The following is a 21,609-nucleotide window of genomic DNA, read 5'->3' as shown; positions in this document are numbered from 1 at the left end:
GCAAATGCATTCCCAAGGAACCAACTTCACTCTCATATTATCAAGTTTTATAATATTCAATGAGAAAGACTAAAAGATCATGGGCATTATCTATCTAGCATCCTTAAGACAGAATAACAGGGACATGGTGAACAAAAATTCAAATGACTAGATTGTCCAATGATACACCTCCGAAGCAAATTTGACCAACTTCCGACAAGAGTTTAATGTGGCTGATAGAGAACATAATTACACAAACAATACAGCTTGGCTACCTACAAATGAATGTGAACGGAAGCATGACAAGAAGCTAAAACGGCGCTTTAAAAAAAGGGTGAAAAAAAGCAAAGCTCGCGGTGAGCTGCCTATGACAGAAATACATTACATCACGAGACATACTAAGAAACAATGACAACAAAAATAACAGTTGTGACGTCATCAAATCATGTGGAGAAAATTACATGGAGAAAATCCGTCCTGAAAGCACCTATACAAGTGTTCAGAATGAGGACTGACATTCTCCTTTATCTATATTTATCTATTTTCTGAATATAAACAAGAAGCCTGACTCCTTCATTAACTTTTTGTGTGGGAGCAACAACGAAAATATACAAGCTGTTCTTGGAAATTCGATGAACTTTGCAAAGTTTAGTTGTGGGGAAACTGGGACTCACGCGGAAAAATTCCTGATGAGACGTGTAGATAAATTTAATTCTAAAAAAAGTCTTACTAACGGCAAATAAATCACAGTGGTCATGTTATCATGTCAATAAAGATTTAAAATTAGAGGAACTACTAACCGGAAGACTTAGGCCCTAAGCATACTTAACTTAGTATCGATCTTAAAACAGGTGTCTTGCCCTTCACTTGATAATTACTTGAACCACTAACTATAATTATTATAGTATGTTTCGATACTCAAACGAATGAAACATCTGAATGGGTACTGACTCGACTGTACTCTAATTTTATCAAAGCATTGATCAATGGAATAAACCACAGTGATTGTGCAAATAAATTATGAATCATATTTAGAAGTCGCGCAGACTTTCATAATTCCACAAAGAATTCATGAAACACAAACGTTATTACTGCAAAAGCACGTCAGGATTCAATTCAGAAATCAATCTTCGGCAGCGCACTTGCCGGCGGAGTAGATGTCGTATCTTCGAAGAAAATGTCGGCAGAGCAATATCGTCGGCGGAGCAAATTTCGGCGGAGCAAATTTCGGCGTGTAATATGCGTGTGTGTACACATACAGTCTGTATGTCGTTATATGCTTACCAAGTTTGCTGTACTTCCTGGGTCAATATTGTTGATTTATGTCTGGTTACGAAGAAGGCCTACATTTTAGGCATAGGATCACAACCTGTCGTCTGTTTAGCGTGGACGAACGCATGAACGTGCTCATTACTTTTATGATCTAAACTATGATATGAGGAGTTGGTTTTTGGACAGAGAGATGCATTATATAATGTTGCAGTGACAAAATGATCTGGCGATCCAAGCAGCTTTCAGAGGAGTGGTCGTATTCTTTTAACTCTCATCGCTTACCCGAGTATAGAAGCGGGTTTTCCCCACATCTCACACACTATAGAGAGTCTTTCTGAAAATCAAATAATGAAATTTTGTCTTGTTCAGTGAGCTGTTCATACGACATTGAGGTGAGATGAGAATGTTCTCGAACAAGAAAAATGTAAACAAAAGTCGTTATATTATAGGATCACTCAAACGGAATCTGATTAAAACAAGACACACACTTATTTAGAAAATTGTATCCTTGTATCCTTATGTTGTATATAATCTGATTCCTTTGATTCCCAGGAATTTCCAAATCATAGCAAAGTGCCAAGGTTATGTGATAATGTAGAAATCGTTTGATGTTCTGATGCGTACCAAGGAAACTAAACTATGTTCCTGTTAGTTTGTTAGCATATTATTGTTGTATATACCATTAAATGTCACATGGTGTTAACATGGGTATCGGAACGTTCTGGTACATGGGGGGGGGGGGGGGGAGGTGCCGGTCCTGCATGGCTTAGCATTCATACTGAGTAAATTCACACCCGAATCAAACATTTATTTTGAGACATGCATACATGTCACGGTCTGCAACAGACTTTGATAAAGTTATAGGAGTGGGAGGTTATAACCAATGTCGGTTCAGCAATCTCTGTAACATCCATATTGAGCTGCAACACACAGGATTTGTCGATACCAAATCCCTTTTTTTTCGGTTTGGATTTGTGATACATTTGGCAAAAATAAAATATTCTTAATCACCCGAAACGATTCCCTTTATAAACAAGCATGGTCGGGGAAAAGCGAGCAACACTTAATAGAGTAGCATATGCCAGATTATTTAGAATGCATACCCTTCGTGTTTTCTCCTGAAGAACTGGAAACAATGTTGACGCTCCTGGTATGACGTCGAACAGAACCACCTTTTATATGCACAAATCATTTACGCATGGAATGATTTCACACATTTCTTTTATTATGCTATATGCAACAGGGAGACATGGGTCTGACTTTTCTTTCTTTCTCTCTCTCTCTCTCTGTCTCTCCCCCTCTATATCTATCTTATGACCATGCATACCTTATGAACACTAAGCTTCCATGCTATTTAAACGCATTAACTTTAACATGATAAAATAGTACAGCATGCAGAAGTCTTATAATATAACATGAAATCATGCAATTCTCTAAAAAATACGCACCTCGAAAAAGTTGAAATAAAGAAGAATATTGTCATACGGTCTTAATTATTAACAGATATCAAGAAACCAACAATTTTTGCTGAATTAATTCAAGTCAGAATCAACCAGAGTGTCTCAGTCAGAAAACAGAAACAGAGTTCTGAAGTCGGAAGCATCCAGGTTTACAGTATATCGTTCGCATCAAAGTGTCACATTAACGTAACGCATTTCAGTCATAAGTCACTCCTATATCAGTGCGGGAGCATTGCAGCGTTCAGTGCGGATAACAAAGAAATAAGAATGACCCAACATGACATAGCGGCGAAAGGAGATGAACAATATTACTTCGAAACTTATTTAATACATTCCCGCTTTTAACACGCTCGTATTCTGTCTTCATTGATACCGAGCATGGCAGACAGTTTCTCTCTAAAATTGATGGGAGATTTTTGTTTGTTTGTTTGCTTGTTTGAATTATTTTCTTCAACATAATTTCGTACATGAATCAGATTCTTCTTAGTAAAACCTCACAAAACATCAATGTATAGATTTCAATGTACATGATTCTAAGGAGAAAAGATAAACGTGTACATTGATACCATTAATACCAAGATATATCTAATTACGAAATTTGCAAATGATAACCTAACGCGGGTGCTCGAACATGTGGCAGCCCAGGAAACCTATCGACGCCTACTTTAGTTAAGCAAAATGGAGAAAAAAAATCTGAATATAATGCATTCAGTTTTCATAATATTTTAGCGCATATAGACAATGATAGATACTATTAGAAATATGTTAAATTATGATTATGATGAAAGTGTGATGATAAAAAGAAAAAAATGTGATCATGAAAATGAAGGTGATGATGATAAAATAAAATGGTAAGCACAGAAACATTGTGTATATTTACTGTTTACTGTAGTTCACAGGTAAAAATCTGATCAAAACAAAACAAAATCGATGTTCACAGATTGTAGTCTGACGGTAACATAATTTTCAATGCGGCCTTACAGAATATAACATTTTACATGATTTAACATATCGATCTATATCGGATTTAAAATATTCGTGGATGTCAAATTCATCCTTAAGCCTCTTAAGCTGCCATCGTATACAGCTGAAGATCGCTTTCGCTTCCCATGCACTGTATTCCACCTCAGGTTCTGCGAATTCGTTGTCGATTAGGGAAATAAAGGTTGGAGATTTACAATGTGCACGCATTCTTTCCCGGAAGAGGTCGTTCTTCAGATCATAGTTCAATCTGGTGAACGACACTCCAAGACTTTAGTCTTGTGTCACCGCTGTAAATAGCCCGTTTCATTCCTTTATTCGCAAAAAGAATCCTCACGGTATAGTAACGTTCATGCCACTTAAGACCAAAAAGAAAACTACCAAAGCCAGAATGCTCTGCTAGACAAACAAATTACATCGACAAAATCCATGATTCATGGATGATTAGTATCGCATTGTCAAGCAATTTATAAAATGAGTTTATATATAATGGAAAATTATAAATATACACTACAAGTAAGTTTTGATACCCATTCATAGACCTGCGCCGCAGGGATTGTGTACCTGATGTTGTTGTGCTTTAAAAAAAGAAGAGAGAGAGAAAAAAAAAATTGGGGCCCTATTCAACAAATAATTTGCCCCAATAATTTGTTTACCTGCGTCATTACAATAATCCCCAAACCACTTTGGTACATGCAGTAAATGATAGCATTTTACCGATTCGATCTGAAAGGCATTTTCCTCTAAATAATGTTGTATCATTAGAGCACTAATATTGCAAAACAAATGTTGTAACTTGCCCTGATTTACCTTAGAAATGGTCAATCATCCATAAATTACTTCAACTTTTCGACATGGTTAAGGTCATTACAAGTGTATGAATATTCATGTTAGTAGACGCGGCACATGCATGTGCAGTCCATTATCACACATGCAAACCTTGATTTTCATTACGATATTGTACTCACTGAGAGTAAATCCCACCAACGAATTCATTCTTCTTACATGCTACTGTATGACAAAATTGTGTATCACATTTCACAATATCGCATCAAATATGTAAAGTCTATCTGGAGTGCAGAAAGCAATCTCACCACTCTCAAACTCTTGTAGATGGTACCAATTTCTGGCCTCCGGTTCTTGTATTTTGAAATCAGTGATGAGATTGTGCACGTGCTCCAAATCTCTCGTGTAGCGATCGATACTGACAAGACCTTCCTCGTGCTTCACCCAGGCTACAATGACCGAATCATCTCTACAAACAGCTGGCCAAGCACACATACCCTCCTTCATCAAGACATCTTCCTTCTTCCCCTTACCATCTAGGCAGACGACTGTTGATCCATCGTTCAGTATCAGTTTCCCCGTTGTATGAAAGGAGAATAATTGAATAGGTGTATATCCATCACACATTATTTCCCTGACAGCCTTACCACCCTGTGGGGTAAATACCTCGATCTTTTTGGTTTCCCTATAACTCACGTAGATATTATCATCTCTATCCACAGTGAAACCACCAAGCACTGGTTCTTCATCCTCATCACTATCCACAGCGAGACCACCAAGTACTACTTCATCCTCATCACTATCCACAGCGAGACCACCAAGCACTCCTTCATCTTCATCACTATCCACAGCGAGACCACCAAGCACTCCTTCATCCTCATCTCTATCCACAGTGAAACCACCAAGCACTCCTTCATCCTCAATCATCATCTCGAACGTGACTTCAAGCTTCTCCCACTGTGGAGTGTAGAGTGACATCTCGTTGTCTGTATCACATACCACACATCGGCCATCAGACAGGAATTCAAACTGACAGATGCAGACATCCTTCAGCACTGCCTGCTGTAACTCGCCATCTGGGGAGTAGAGATGGATTCCGCCGTTACTCGATCCCACCGCCACCTTACCGCCTGGTGAAAGAGTGATACTTTGCATGCTATCTCCGTTAGGGAGCTCTACTTTTGCTTTGACATCCCACGTGTAACCTTCCAGCTCGCCAAGATAAAGTTCATTGACCTTTACGTGTCTACAGAATGAAATCTTCTGAGCTCGTTTTGCCACACCTCTCGGTGATTGGTCGTCAGGATCATCTCGTCCCAGAAAGCTCTTCAAGTTCTCACACAGCGTGTCGTGTGCAAACAAGGCGTCTTTCTCCAGCGGTACCTTCACACCATTAGTTACCAGCTCTTCCATTGCGTACATTTGATGAATTGTTTGGCGACTCTCTTCCTCCATGACTTGAAATTCCTTCTCGAATTTTTCAGACAATTGTTTCACTTGACATTTCAGGGTCTCTCTTCTGGCTGACAATAGTTGTATGTATTCCTCGTAGGTCTTGTCAATGTCATCATTGAGGTTTCTCATCATGTTTGTTATTTCATTTCGTTGTGTCTCTATGAAATCTATATGATTTTCAATGGTTGTTTTCTTTGATTTTGTCCTTTCTTGTAATTCCTTGATATTTTCCATCAATTTCTCCTCATGGATAGCTGCCTCTTCAATCTGGTGTCCTCCTTGTAAGTGCTTTAACACGACGCATTTATGGCAGACGTACTCTCGACAATCGGTGCAGAAACACTCTTCATCATCGTTGGGGTGTTTCGTACACTTCCGTCGTCTCTTAAGCGGAACTTTTCCCGAAACCATCTCACTCATGGCTACCACTGTGTGAGTGGAGAACGGTGTCCAGCCGGAATGTTTTGAGTCACATAACTTACACATATATTTCCCACAGTCCTGACAGTAGGACACAGCTGGTGGATTTTCGTCCATCTTACAAGCTGTGCATGTTGGACTTTTGGTTTTTACTTCGTCCACGAGAGAACTCAGGGGTACGTTTGTTTGTAACTTACCCACATCTCCACTGGGTAGGGGCGTTTCTTTCCTGCATACAGGGCATGTTATAGCTTGTTGGCTTGTCTGAGTTTGAGAGATACGTTCCAAACAGTCTTTGCAGAAGATATGAGAACATGTCAGTGATTTAGGTTGGTTGAAAAGTGTCAGACAGATAGGACACTCCAGATTCTCGCTGCTGATTTGATGAAACGTTGTCATGGTGTCTGTTTGTCTAATAGCAAAAGATTCAAACGAAATAAAACAAAAAGCATACGAGTACAACAAGAAATATAATACTAGCATTTATCAAGATAAAAAGAGAGGTTGGTGGGAAGCAGGGTGTAAAATGTTTGGATTCGTAATAAAGGACTAAGTAATGAAGCGCATCTTAATAGATTTGTGTAAATTTATGTTCACTATATACATATTTTTCTATGAATGCTTTAAAACCGGCCTCAATAAATCTAATTTTGGTGGTTCATTTAAGGAGATCACAATTTGTGTAAACTTCGATGGGATGCTTTCATTATTTTCTCGTCCAATATAACATCCTTCATTGTTGATTTGAATACATACACTATACGTACCGCAATTCTGGAAGACTCCCCCCCCCCCCCCGATCTTGCCCAATAACACACACGATAATCAAGCAAAGGAATATCATTCAAACAATAAACAAAAAGAGAAAAAAGAGCATCCTATCAGTCCGAGTCTTTTTTTAGGCCCATTGCACTTTCTTGCTTCTGCTAACTGTAACGAATGCTAGATTTTCGCTTCCAAGTTATTAGATATCAATAATTCAATTCATTTAATTCATTTCAATTAATTTTAATTCATTTCAATTCAATTCATCTCAATTTAATTCATTTCAATTCAATTCAGTTCAATGCAATTCAATTTATTCGGAATTTTCTGCATTGAGCATAATGGTACAAAATAAAAATGATATACAGTCATTTTTTTCTAACACACAAAAGGTATATCCAAACATTATTGAAGTTTATGCTTGCAATGGGCAGTTAACAGACTGAAGAATAGAAAAAGAAAACACGTCGGTTGAGAGCTACTCAGGATAGTGAAACAGATGGTCTTACTAAATTATGGTACATGTCTTGTGAAATGTGATTCTTTAATTGGTATTTGTGGGAATGAGTAAACTTTGTGGGAATTATTTCTTTAAAGAATGATACAGCAATTAAATCTTTGACACCAGGGGAAAAATAACTCGTGCAACAAGAGAAAGAGAACAAGGAAGAGGACGCTGACATCGCCGTAAAAATTTACCGATATAAACATCCTGAGGTGTGGATACTCTATTAATACAGTTCTGCCCATTACAAGCATATTTAGGCGCTAAGTTAAAGTTTACAAATTATTACCAACTCGGCTGATGTATCTAAAATGTTGTTGTCATGTTAACAACTTTCGGGGACTCAGATTCGTTGAAATGCATCTTTTAATCAAGGAAATATGTCTAACATCATAATTTCATGAACCAATTATAGCTGCACATCACAACAAAGGCTCTTTGAGTAAATTTGTCATTTATCTGCAGACGCTATAAAAAAGTTCAAAAATAAACCTGAATAGCCACCTCTCTCTGGAGTTTCAGTCGTTTAAGTTATGAAGAGGAAGTGATTGAGTAGGCCACTGTTAATACAGTAAAAAGGGAAGTTCTAAAGAGGTCTGACCTGTTCCACGTTCTACTAATGTCTCCCAATCCCTCAAACGTCGATCGTTTCACACTAATTTGGGATAAAGTCCTATTCCTGAGACAATGATATATAGTCAATTCAATACAATTTTTATTTCATTTTACGACAACAACATATAGGCATCACTTTGTGGGAGATACTGATAAATACATTTTAAAAAGAAGCAGCAATTCAGCAATGTTCAGTGCTTATATGCGTCGATCAGTTGCGATGAAAACATCACGACGGAAGAATTTCATGAATTTGAATGATGCCGCGCAGTAATGCATGCTATATGGATTAGAACTAGCACTTGCTGTCGGGCGGAAGGTCGGTGGTTCGAATCCTGCTCGAGTATGTACGCCCATGACATTTATCATGGCTACTTCTAAAGGAATGATCAATTCAGTGTTTATTTACGTCGATTTAGGGCAATTTGTCAATCAGTTGAAAAAAGCAGCAAAAATAATAATAGAAATGCTGACCTAACAAACAAGGGAGAATCAATCGTAAGCTTATTCAATAAACATGGATCAAATTTGTAAAACTACGTGTCAGCCACAAGAATCATGCATGCGTGTATATCGTTTCGTATGCTTACCAATTATGCCGTACTTCCGGGTTCAATATTGCTGATCTATGGTTCCGAAGTCCTGCTTGGAAGTATGGGATCACAACCTGTTTGTCTGTTAAACGAAGGCAAACACTTTCATATATTGAATATGGTCTTACTTTTAAGACCAAGACCCAAAGAAAATATGAAGAGTAAGCTTTTGAACAGAGAGGTGCACTATGTAACACTGACAAAATGGCGGCGATGCAAGCAGTTTGAAGAAGAATGTCTGCACATTCATCGTGACCGTTCACTCTGAACGCTTCTATAATAGAGAACTTATGTGACATATCATACGCGTGAATGAATAAACAGCGCATTATGAAATGCACTTTGTATCGTGAGCTACTCATCAGACATTGATGAACATTGTCTCAAAAGAGAAATATATCAACAACAGTCGCCTTTTTAAGGGATCACTTCAACTAGAATCTGAGTAGAATGAGACAATAGGTTATTCAGAAAATTTCGTCTTTTATCCTTTTGGTACATAATCATCATTTTTTTTTTTTCATGTAGCATATCATGTAGCAAACTAAACTTTATTACTTGTTTTTTCCTGTAAGCATATATGATTATTGCATTCCACTTGATGCTGCATGGTGTTAACGAGGATACCGCAACCTTTTGAAGTTGTGGGAGGGGTGGTTTAGGGTTAGGGTTTGGCACGTGGTCCTGGGTAAATTCACGCCAGAAGTAAACATTTATTTTTAGACATGTATGCATCTCACAGTCTGCAAAAGACTTTGATAAAGTTATAGGAGGGGGAGAATATTATGTTTGATCAACAATCTCCGAAACATTCATATTGAACTGTAAAACATAGCAGTATCTTCTTGACATTTTTTTTCTGTTTGTTTGCTTATTTGTTTTACTTTTAACTTGGTTAGTTTTGTGAGACATTCTGCCGAAGATATATATTTTATTAATCTGAAACGATGCCCTTTATCAACAACCATGGACAGGGAAAAAACTTGTCCTTTTTAATCTGTTGGATTAGAGAGTAGCCATATTATTTAGAATACATATCCTTCATATTTCATCACTAAACTAGAAACACTTATGTCATCCCTGCCATGTCATAAGCCAAAGCTTCGAATTGAGTGAACTGATCCCTACCAGTCATATACTTTTGTTGTTGTTGTTCTTTCCATTTTTTTTTTTGGGGGGGGGGGTGTATTGCTGGTAGCGGGTTTTTAGTTAATATTGTAGCTGACAGTTATTGGCAAAGAAAACATTGGACTAAATAATTAATCTTTATTGGTAGTTTTAAGCATCAAAAGCAAATGTGATTATGGTACCATATAGTAACGAGTTTGACTCGGTGGAGGATTAAAACATGGTTAGTACTGATACAGAATCTCCTACTCATGTTAAATATTTTTCAGGAGTGCAGTGAAGCTCCAGTCTATGTCAAAGTTGACGCTGTTTTGTTTGTTTGTTTGTTTGTTTGTTTTTTGGGAGAGGGGGTTGTTTTTGAAAAACGTGGCGCCGGCCATGAAGTGTCATCAAAATCAGAATCCCTTCCACCACCATCCTAAAAAAATATATATATAAAATGAAATAAAATAAGAAAAAAAAAGTAGAATGAAACATATTTCGAAGTTTAACATATTATGCTCATGAAATGATAATAGCAACCAGATTAATATCGGACGATTGAGATTATCATGAGGTGATAACATGAGGCACATGAACCTCCACTGACTTTCCTTTAGTTAAATTGATTGATTTAGCATTGCTATGCAAAAGGATGGTCTTATGTCCTTCAACTTAACTTGCACCTGCTTCTTCTGACTATATATATATATATATATATATATATATATATATATATATATATATTAATTGCTGTGTTTTATTAGTCAAATCATAGTCATCAATCACCGCGACTAATTTGCATAAACCGTGTCTTTGTGGCCTATATCTCTCTTTCGACAAGAAAAATAAATGAGATTGCGGGAAATTACACTTTTTCATGGAAAAAGTTAACTCATCAGTTCGAAAAGTGTTTTATCTTTTTATTTTTGAAGAGTTTACCCTCATGGTATAAACTCGTGTCAAACAAATTTCTTCTTCACTCCTGCAGATTTGTTAAAGGCAAGAATTAAACAGAATATCTGTCATGAAAGAAAGATATTATTCAGAGGCCAGCTGCTGGGGTGAAGGCTCAGGTTTGAGTTTTTTCAGTTTGTCTCCCTCTACAAATGAAATTTTTTAAAGATCGCAACTGCTGATCTGTAAATTAACAAACATGCCGGAAAAAAGGAACCAGTGGGATTCGAACCTGGCATCTACTGCTTTCCGGGCAGCGACACTACCATCAGGCTGTCCCTGGTTGCCGGCAGTGACACGATGAACATGGAACAAATACCCAAGCTTCGAGATTCCGACATTGTTATGTTAAGTAGTCCAAGACGGACAAGGCATAGGATAAATGAAAGAAAGATATTAATCAGAGGGGTGAAGGCTCAGAGTTTGAGTTTCTTCAGTTTGTCTCCCTCTACAAATGAAAATTTGTTAAGATCGCAACTGCTGATCTGTAAAGTAACAAACATGTCGGAAAAAAGGAACCAGTGGGACTTGAACCTGTCATCTACTGCTTTCCGGGCAGTTTTCCTCCCTCTACAAATTTTCATTTGTAGAGGGAGACAAACTGAAGAAACTCAAATCTGGATATCTCTCATGTTACCATGAGATGTGTATGTGCTGTGGTTCGATTACTGTGTGTACGTACGTGTTAATCAAAGTCGCACGGAAGTTTGTTTGTTTTGTTTTTGTTTTTACTTCATACCTGATCGATTTCTATCATTGTTGTGTGCTGTTTCATCATAACTCTCTTTTCACCTCACTCTCAATTTCACTCAAGCACAAACATACCTACGAGCTTTATCACATAAACGTTTACACACACACACACACACACACACACACACACACACACACACACACATATATATATATATATATATATATATATATATATATATATTTATTTATTTATCTATTTATTTATTTATCTATTTATTTATTTATACATAAAATGTAATTATATTGATTGAATCATGCGATCGGTAACCTCTTTTACCGGTAGTTGGTAATGTAACTGCCAGTTGATGCTAAATATTACTGTCGACAAAATCATTTAACTGCATCGATAATTCAGCAAATGACAGCGAAGTGATTATGGTATCAGTTTTTTTTGACAAACAGCACGGCAAGTACACAATCGTTGACATTCACATCAAAACACCCAAATAAAGAATGCCTGACCTCGCCAATCATGTTTCCACGAAATGTTAACTAACGAATCAGAGATAAATCGTGTGAGGAAGTCTCTTTTCACCACAGTCCAATTGATGTATATGGACTGGGTGCATCTGTGCACCATATCGGTGTGTTCAAATAGCTGAGCTGTCATCAGAGTCCTTCATGTAATGATGGGCTCTGGTTGTCATAATTATAGAAAGGGCGCCAGATATCGTTCATTGGCCATTATTTCTGGTCTTTTCCCTCCCAGCCTCTCTCCCTTCCTATTTGCTTACCTTCTCCCCCTCTATCTCTCTATCTCTCTCTCTTTCTTTGCTGCAAGGCAAGATGAGCTAAAAGAAGTTGTGACATTCTGGGAGGATTACTAACAACATTCAAAGGGAATATAACAAATACAGCTGCAGTCTTTACTTCTGTATACAATGTGCCGTTGTGATTTACCCAGTAGAATCGAATACTTTAAGAAAACACTGACGATAAGATTAGCGCGACAGTTATTGACATAGCAGCAGAAAGTGGATGTGTAATATCACCAGCAGTAGTAGTTATGATAATGATAATAGTGTAGTGACATGACCAAAAAGAAGAAAGGAAGCAATTATGATCACTCTAAGTATCAATCAAACAGATTAATAATTCTTCCATTCTTGATCACACTCCATAGGATGAATGCGAACATGGTATCAAGAATCTAACGAGAAGCTTATTCCCGTATCATTTACTTCGATTAATGCTCCCAAAACATTGGCGAAATTAAAGGGATGGTACAGTATTGGTGGAGATGAGAATTGGGCTTTTAACTTTTTTCATAAGAGGTTTCTCAATATCTTACCAAAAAAAAATGTTAGAAACCTGAAATTAGGTCTAAACCAAAACTACTAGTATACGATCCCTTTAAGGCCGATTGATCTTTTATTGCCGATGCGACCTGATAGAGTCTGCCCTATAAAGATAGAATTTCATAAGCATTGTTCGGAATGACTGTTTGTTTGTTTGTTTGTTTGTTTGTTTGTTTGTTTGTTTGTTTTACAGTAATGCACACATACATGAATAACCAAACAAACACAAATGCACATCGAAACATGGAAACGAAATTTTCAAAACGTATTAGCGATTTAATGAACTTTTGCCACGACGTATGAAAAACAAACACAGGGAAGTACGGATTATCAAATAATTGCAAGCATACAACAAAAAACATGCAAATTGGACATGTAAAAGAACCAGAGTATATGAATAGACCTAGATTACAAGTTATTTTGGTACACATGCTTATTATTATTCGATTAAAGTTACATCGGGTGAAACCCTAGACTGTTTCAGTTCTTGAGAGAGAGAGGAGAGAGAGAAGAACAGACAGCACAAAGAAGAAGACGAGAAATAATGGTATATATACCATAAGGCGGTAGATATATTATGATCAGATTTCTTAAAGGTGTGATGCGGAGGAAGTGATTATATCGAAACAATAACAGTTCGGTCATGCTACAGCAAACAATACACAGTTCTGTAACTTTAATTCTTATCTATTTTTTTTTATTTTCGCTCCAAGTATCGGTACACAGAAGTTCTCGTTTTGTCTTGGCTGGGGTAATGATACTATCACCATATAAAATGTGCTGTAAAGGATTGCAAAAGAATGCCAATCAGAATTATGAACCATTTTAACGCTTTATACTACCAGCATTAACCAATGTGTTTCACTTTAATGACAAAATAAAAGAGCATGTAATATAAAACTTGGATGATATTAGCTCAACATCTTCAAAAATGTACTTTTTAATCATTTGCATTTTAGCTATAACTATGACAACTCCATGAATGGGCGAAATTGGCCTTACAATCATAAATATATACCATGTCGACTTGGTTATACAATAAGTATATGACATTACTCAAACATAGTTTTGATGCTATGCTACAAATTAACGATCAAAGTATTTCTCTTAACTTCAAATTAGTTAGTGTTGGTTTTACTGCTTCTCGATCATTCCATTTGAAACTAAAATGCATCACCTCAAACTCCTCCGTTACAACAAGTGACGTCTGTAATTCCAATACGTCACCAAAGGGAAATGATCTACAGCAGACCACAAGAAATATCAGCAGATAGAAATGTATATGAAATAGAAAAAAAGATAAGAGAGAGAGAGAGAGAGAAAGAGAAAGAAAGACAGAGACAGAGAAAGAGACAGAGACGATGAGGGATTAATTGAAAAGGGAAAAGGAAATGTGACGGACACATTCATTTTGTTAACAACATGGCCTGTACGATCATTTATCACAAAAATCTAGTAGAATTCTTTTACCCAAGCAGTCACGTCTCACGCAATACATCTATACAAATTTTCATAGTCTCTAGCTTAACAAAACATTATATACCAACTGCGTATGGAGGATGATGGAGACAGTTCCATGGCTGATAACCACAGCGTGTTTCGACTTGAGAACCCTTTTGTGCCAGTGAGTCAAATGTGCAAAACTTTTACACACAAATCTATGGACAGGAAACAAACATAGCACAAATGTTCGGATACAACATGAACAGGTGATGAATTGCTCTCTTAAAGCTGAAACATAAAACCACTGTTCATCCTCATGGGCTATTTTAGTCCTGCGGGATGTGAGTTTCTGGGTTCAAGAACGAGGCTACACTACCGGTCATACATAATAACATTAAATGTTGTACAAATTTTGTACCTCAGTTACAATTTCACTCAATGCATTATTGAGAAGACTAACACATTGATACAAACAGAGCAAAACAATCGGATTCAACATCAAAACGAATTGTTCTGTTTGTTCCTTACTCTACCAAACCGAGGTGTATGCCAAAATCAATCTTAGAAACTAGATTATTCTAGTCAGCCTGCATGGTAACGTGTATCAGACTAATAATATTCTTATAACTTGTGTTGAGCAATGTTACATGCAAGTAAATATGTATGTGTTGTTTGAAGGTTTGCATGGTGAAGTAAATGAGGAAGAAAGATTTGCGGTGACACCATGTGTATGTAGTCCTTAACCGGATCGTTGTTTGGCAGAAGAGCCTAGAAAGAGGAGAAACCAAGAGGGAAGCGACATATGGGGGTTGTGAGGAGGGCAAAAAGTGAAGAGTGGGAGACAGTAATGGGCTAGAGGTTGAAGTTGCACTAGTGGAGACGGTAGAGAAAGGAACACAGAGAGTGGTAAGGAAGAATAGTGTGAGAATCAAGTAGGATGTTCGGACATCGTTAGGAGGGGAAAGATGAAATAGAAGGGAAGAGGAAGAGGAAGGAGTTGAATGTTGGAGAATCATGGAGATAGGGGAGAGCCGTAAAGATTCATGAAACCAAGAAAAGAAAAACGAAGTCGGCGAACAGTGTGGCTATGGAATGCGGAATCAATGGAGAAAGGACGAATAATCCCTCGAAGGATGGGTAAGTAGAGGAGAGATGAGAATATGTTGAGAGAAGGGAGAGAGAGAGAGAGAGAAAGGGGGGGCGAGGGGGGGGGGCAAAGAAAAGAAGTAAAAAAGAACAAATTGAGATTCAAGACGTAAATTAGAGGGAGCTAGTATGGATCCCAGAGTGAAATGCTGCTGAGGAGAAGGGAAAAAATTTTGGAGAGGAACAATGACAACAACAACAACACACTCTCTCCACAGCACATTCCCCCCTCTACTTCTTCCTCTCATATCTCTTCCCCCACCTCTTCACAACAGCGCCCACGACGTCAACCGCGCCTCCCACTCACGACCACACCTATCGCTGGCAGTGCCGTATATTAAGAGAGTCTGGCCAACTCGGTTTTCGGCTTAGGTGTTTTGAAGCCTGTGATTGGTCAAAAGCTGGTCCCGTGACCTACAGGCGCCATGTCGTTACCAAAGTCAATCACGCGGGCGCGAGCAGAGCTCATACGCAGTGCCCATTGTTCATTACGCGCAGCTACGCGCTAATATTGCTTGCCTTGGGGACTTCCCCTGAATATCAGTCATGGTGCAGTGGGGCTATGTCATTGCCGTAAGGTTGTCAACTTTATTGAAATAGAAGGTACAACACGAAAGATATCTTGATATCTTATTGCCATAAACTGAAGATTCGTCATGCCTACCTGCGCAGCATGGCGTTGCGCGAACCGACCTGGCTCTTAGTGTAATGATGCACCGCTTTCCGACAGATCCAAAACAAAGGAAAAAGCGGGAAATCAGAGTGCGACGGGAAAATATATATCTGATTTGTTTTCTTTGGATTCCTCGCGGTGTCTTTCAGACTATCCAAGTTTTGATTCACATTTGTATGTCTCCGCCATCTATAACATAAGAAAGTGTTGCCTGAGGCATTTGTTTTGGTCGTCCGTCCGTCCTTCCGTCTGTCCTTCATATCGCAATCAATATTGTGGACACCGTTTGAGGTAATGAAACTTGACATGTATGCTTGTGTGAGTGGACGAAGTTTTGTTCTTAGCTTATAGGGCCTAAACTTTTGTGTAAACACGCTCAAAGTGAAAGGTCAAAATCATGTATATAATGGTTAAATTCCTAAAATATCACTATTTCCCCCATATCTATATGCAATATCTGGAGGTATAAGTACAGGTATTTCCAAACGAAACTTACTGCCTGACCGTGATTTTCTCGTGATTGTATTTATTTTTATTTTCTTTTAGGGGGGGGGGGGTATGGGAGGGGGGTAAGGGTCAAGGATCAATGTCAGATAAAATGTAATATTAAAATTCTACTATCTATTGTTGAAATACTATTACCCATGCAGTTCCTTAATACCTTGGAAATTACCCAATTCACAAACTTAAAACAAAATATGGTACACGTATTTGCATACCCTCATTACTACACAATGACGCGTGATAGGAAAAGATTTGGCCATGATGGTCAAAGGTAGGTGAAAATACTGAAATGACAGAATTTTATATTTTTTTTAAAATAACCGTTGAAAGTGTTGCCATGAAAATAGTAGTAAGTAAAAAGTAGTGAGAAGTAAGCAAAAGTAAAAATGCTCAAATTCCTTAATACTTCCTCTCTTAAACAATAAAAGACATCCATTCATACCTAATTCAAGGAAAGTAAACATTCGACGCATCAAATTTAGTGACAAATTTGCCATTTTTTCTGCCAATTATGTGAAACTGTCGTGTAACATTGTCAAGACGTACTCTACACCTGCTGAGAGAACAATGTAATATGGCGGAGGAACACCGGTCGCCATTAGGACATCTTTATTTGTGTGGGTTTTTTTTAATTATTATTTGGCACAGATGTCACTGAGGATATCCCTCATAAAGTACAGTACTTGTGCTTTCGTTCAACATGTCTTTTTTTGAATATTATTTTTGAACAATTTTAGATCATTTTTACATACCTTTATATCGGTGACGTTTTCATGTTGTACATTGTACATAGGTACATACTAATCGGCCTTCATGTCAGTTTCATACATAATGGGACTAAATAGGATGGTAATTGATGATTACAATGTATTTACGTGCGAAACAGTAATAACTGTGGAATTCGTCTATCCTCTGCACAGCTAGAATTGTAAATTTATATATCATGTTGTTATACAATATTCTTGTTCCCTGGACAACGACTTACTGTGAATTCTTCTTTTATTTTCACAGCAATAATTCATCATATATTCAGGAGTTATGTCCTTTAGACAGCTTCCCTATTATTTATACGGTATACCTGTGTGCTTATTGTGTCTATTTGAATGTGTAAAATGATTGATTGTTGGCTTTGTTCAACATGGATGGAATGAAAGAATGTCCCCCCCCCCCTCAACCTACCCCCTTTCTCTCCCCCCCCCCCCCTCTCTCTCTCTCTCTCTCTCTCTCTCTCTCAAGCAACACCGTGCCTTTGGGACGCCTGCGCGTACACACTTAACCCTCCAAGCGCACACGCTAAAACCATAAGCGCACTGTACGCTGGGTAACGACATGGCGTCCAATTTATGAGTTGGCCAGACTCTCTTAATATACGGCACTGATCGCTGGTTCCAGAAGACGCCCTCACCGACACAAGTCATCCACTCCACCGGCGTCCACCCCAACTACTAACCCGGACTCCAATCTCCGGCCACGACCTACTAACAGCCAAGTTAGCTCTCACAGATATACTCCGCCATCAACACACTCCGAGAACAATAGAACGCATCAACGACCGCAACACTCCACCAACAGCCGACGCTCAGCTCGCCTGCGAGCCCGCCTCAACCGACCACTTCCATCTAGATCCGCATTCTCCATATATAGCCCGCCTCTTCTCAGATCACCCTTCACTTCTGACGAAGGACAGTCAACCTGCCCGAAACGTCAAGTTCCTCGGTTCTCCTAGTTATTCTTATAACTAGACTTCTTGCTCTATTTTCACTAGCACCTTTACTCAGTGTTTCATTTCTCTTTCCACTCTCTCTCTCTCTTACATTTTTGTCTGTTTCTACACTACTTACCTTTTCTTTCCTTCTCTGTTCTCTTCTCTTCTTTCTTCTTCTTTTTCTTTTATTTCTTCCTTCCATACAACCCAACGGTCCTTTTCAGGACCACTAGTATTAATTTACACATTTCTCCACAGGTTATTGCTCTTGTCTTCTCTCCTTAGGTCTACACTTTAACCTCATTTTGATTTCTTATTTTTGCATTTCTCCCACAGGAACCTGTTCAGGATTTAACTGTCATCAAATTTCCTCTCCAAAATTTTTTCCCTTCTCCTCAGCAGCATTTCACTCTAGGATCCATACTAGCTCCCTCTAATTTACGTCTTGAATCTCAATTTGTTCTTTTTTACTTCTTTTCTTTGCCCCCCCCCCCCTCGCCCCCCCTTTCTCTCTCTCTCTCTCTCCCTTCTCTCAACATATTCTCATCTCTCCTCTACTTACCCATCCTTCGAGGGATTATTCGTCCTTTCTCCATTGATTCCGCATTCCATAGCCACACTGTTCGCCGACTTCGTTTTTCTTTTCTTGGTTTCATGAATCTTTACGGCTCTCCCCAATCTCCATGATTCTCCAACATTCAACTCCTTCCTCTTCCTCTTCCCTTCTATTTCATCTTTCCCCTCCTAACGATGTCCGAACATCCTACTTGATTCTCACACTATTCTTCCTTACCACTCTCTGTGTTCCTTTCTCTACCGTCTCCACTAGTGCAACTTCAACCTCTAGCCCATTACTGTCTCCCACTCTTCACTTTTTGCCCTCCTCACAACCCCCATATGCCGCTTCCCTCTTGGTTTCTCCTCTTTCTAGGCTCTTCTGCCAAACAACGATCCGGTTAAGGACTACATACACATGGTGTCACCGCAAATCTTTCTTCCTCAAATATGTATGTGTTAATGTAAAAATAAAATGTGCGTTTATTCATTTTTATGGCCCTGTCCAGCCATTTTTTTTTTGTTTCACTTCATAACCCCTTAAATCTGACACCAAGTTATTCATTTCTCTTTGCTATCACCTGTTTTGCTCAAGATCAGTATCAATTTTTAAAGTGATAGTCACTCTAACATTTGTTTGTGTAAACGAATACGAGATAAATGTAAAACAAAAAACAAAAACACGAGATTACGGCTGAAGATTATGAGTTGTAAAATGTTGACAATGAGAACTAAAAGTATTCCATGGAAGGCTGAAATGTTTATGAAAAAGGCATATTTTAAGGGTTCCCTGTTAGGTTTACAAGAAACAGATATGCTATTGTACCAATTCATCAAAAGAACAGGGTCCCCCCCCCCCTGCATTGCATTTCACTATAATGCCATGCATAAGTGGAGCTGGGTGGAGCTATACAAAACCTGATATTGTGACTTCCTTGTGAGTTCTCGTGATGATCAGACTTGTGATACTCAAAGTAGAAAAAAAGTGCTCTGACTTAAATTCATACGCCATTTGTTTAGAACCAATTGAAGGACGTTTATATTCAAATATATTTTCTTATGTCAGAATATTCTAAATCTCCACAGATGGGTCCAAAACTGGCATGTCAACACACTCAAACAAAAGTGTTTCATTCGAAGGCATGAAAATCAGTACTGAATGGTTTTCCCAAGCACACACTCAGTAAACGTTGGATGGACGTTTGACTTGGAATGACCAGGAACTACAGATGAAATGGAGGCCAACAGATTTAGCGAGATGGAAAGAGCCTACGATTGATAAGTCATAGGCCTAGGTAAGTAAATGTTACAGATTTAGATTCCCCAAAACTACTTTGGTACTTGCAGTAAATATTAGTCTTTCAATGATTTGATTTGAGCAGCATATTTCTCCAAACAGTGTTGCATCATTTAGAGCGCTAATATCGTAACTGACCCAGTTTTACTTTTAGAATGGTCAATCATCCATAAATAACTGTCGGTCATTACAAGTGTACGAATATCCATGTGAATTGACGTGTATGTGCAGTCCATTATCATACATGTACACTTTATTCATTACGATATTCTACTCACTTAGAGTGTCCCACTAAAGAATCGATTTTAAACATGCTACTGCATGACATAATCGTCTATGACATTTCACAATATTCAAATATGTAGAGTCTATCTGAAGTGCAGAAAGCTATTTCACCACTCTCAAACTCTTGTAGATAGTACCGACTTCTTTCCGGTTTTTGTATTTTGAAATCAGTGATGATATTGTGCACATGCTCCAAATATCTCGTGTATCGATCGATACTGATGAGACCCTCCTCGTGCTTCACCCATGCCACAATGACTGAATCATCTCGACAAACTGCTGGATAGGGATCCATACCCTTCTTCTCCAAAACATTCTCCTTCTTCCCATTACCATCAAAGCACACGACATCTCTAAAGTCTAATACCATCAGTTTCCCCGTTGTCTGAAAAGAGAATAATTGCCAAGGTGTATATCCATCACACATTATTTCCCTGACGGCCTCACCACCATGTTGGGTGAATACTTGGATCTTTTTGAGCTTCCTATAACTCACATAGATATTATCATCTTTATCCACAGTGAGACCACCAAAACCTCTTTCATCATCAATCATCGTCCCGAACGTGACGTCGAGCTTCTCCAACTGAGGAGTATAGAGTGACACCGTGTTCTTTGGGTCACGTACAACACTTTGACCATCAGATAGGAATCCAAATTGACGGATTTTGACATCCTCAAGCACGGTCTGCTGTAACTCGCCATCAGGGGAGTAGAGACAGATTCCACGGATATATTACGATCCCACCGCCATCTTTCCGTCTGGTGCACGAGTCATACAGTTTATGATGTCTTTGACAGGGAGCTCCACGTCTGCTTTGACATCCCACTTGTAACCTTCCAGCTCTCCAAGATAAAGTTCATTGACCTCCACGTATCTACGGAATGAAATCTTCTGAGCTCGTTCTGCCACACCTCTCGGTGATTGGTCGTCAGGATCATTTCGTCCCAGAAATCTCCTCAAGTCCTCACACATCGTGTCGTGCGCAAACAACGCGTCCTTCTCTAGCGGTACCTTCATACCATTAGTTACCAGCTCTTCCATCTCTCTA

General features: G+C 38.4%; 1 protein-coding gene across 1 annotated transcript; it reads right to left on the bottom strand.

Moving 5' to 3' along the window:
• Positions 1–4,730: 4,730 nt before the first annotated feature.
• Positions 4,731–21,602, bottom strand: LOC139717858 (uncharacterized). The gene is made up of 4 exons (XM_071629348.1): positions 21,306–21,602; positions 20,777–20,942; positions 14,657–14,673; positions 4,731–6,722 (listed from the first exon to the last, which is right to left on the bottom strand). Exons 1-4 carry the CDS (start codon positions 21,600–21,602, stop codon positions 4,731–4,733), a joined length of 2,472 nt encoding a protein of 823 aa, XP_071485449.1.
• Positions 21,603–21,609: the final 7 nt, after the last annotated feature.

Source organism: Diadema antillarum, unplaced genomic scaffold, assembly GCF_040938485.1.
Source record: "Diadema antillarum isolate AM-2024a unplaced genomic scaffold, OU_Dant_1.0 scf00000084, whole genome shotgun sequence".
Classification (NCBI taxonomy): domain Eukaryota; kingdom Metazoa; phylum Echinodermata; class Echinoidea; order Diadematoida; family Diadematidae; genus Diadema; species Diadema antillarum.
The sequence above is the reverse complement of the archived record's forward strand: the minus strand, read 5'-3'. Positions and strand labels throughout refer to the sequence as shown.

Excerpts from the sequence above, each read along its gene's own strand:
- LOC139717858 (XM_071629348.1), bottom strand. The coding sequence starts at position 21,602 with ATGGAAGAGCTGGTAACTAATGGTATGAAGGTACCGCTAGAGAAGGAC. Across the intron at positions 20,943-21,305 it reads CACCAGACGGAAAGATGGCG|ACAACGGGGAAACTGATGGT; the intron begins GTGGGATCGTAA and ends TTCTCTTTTCAG.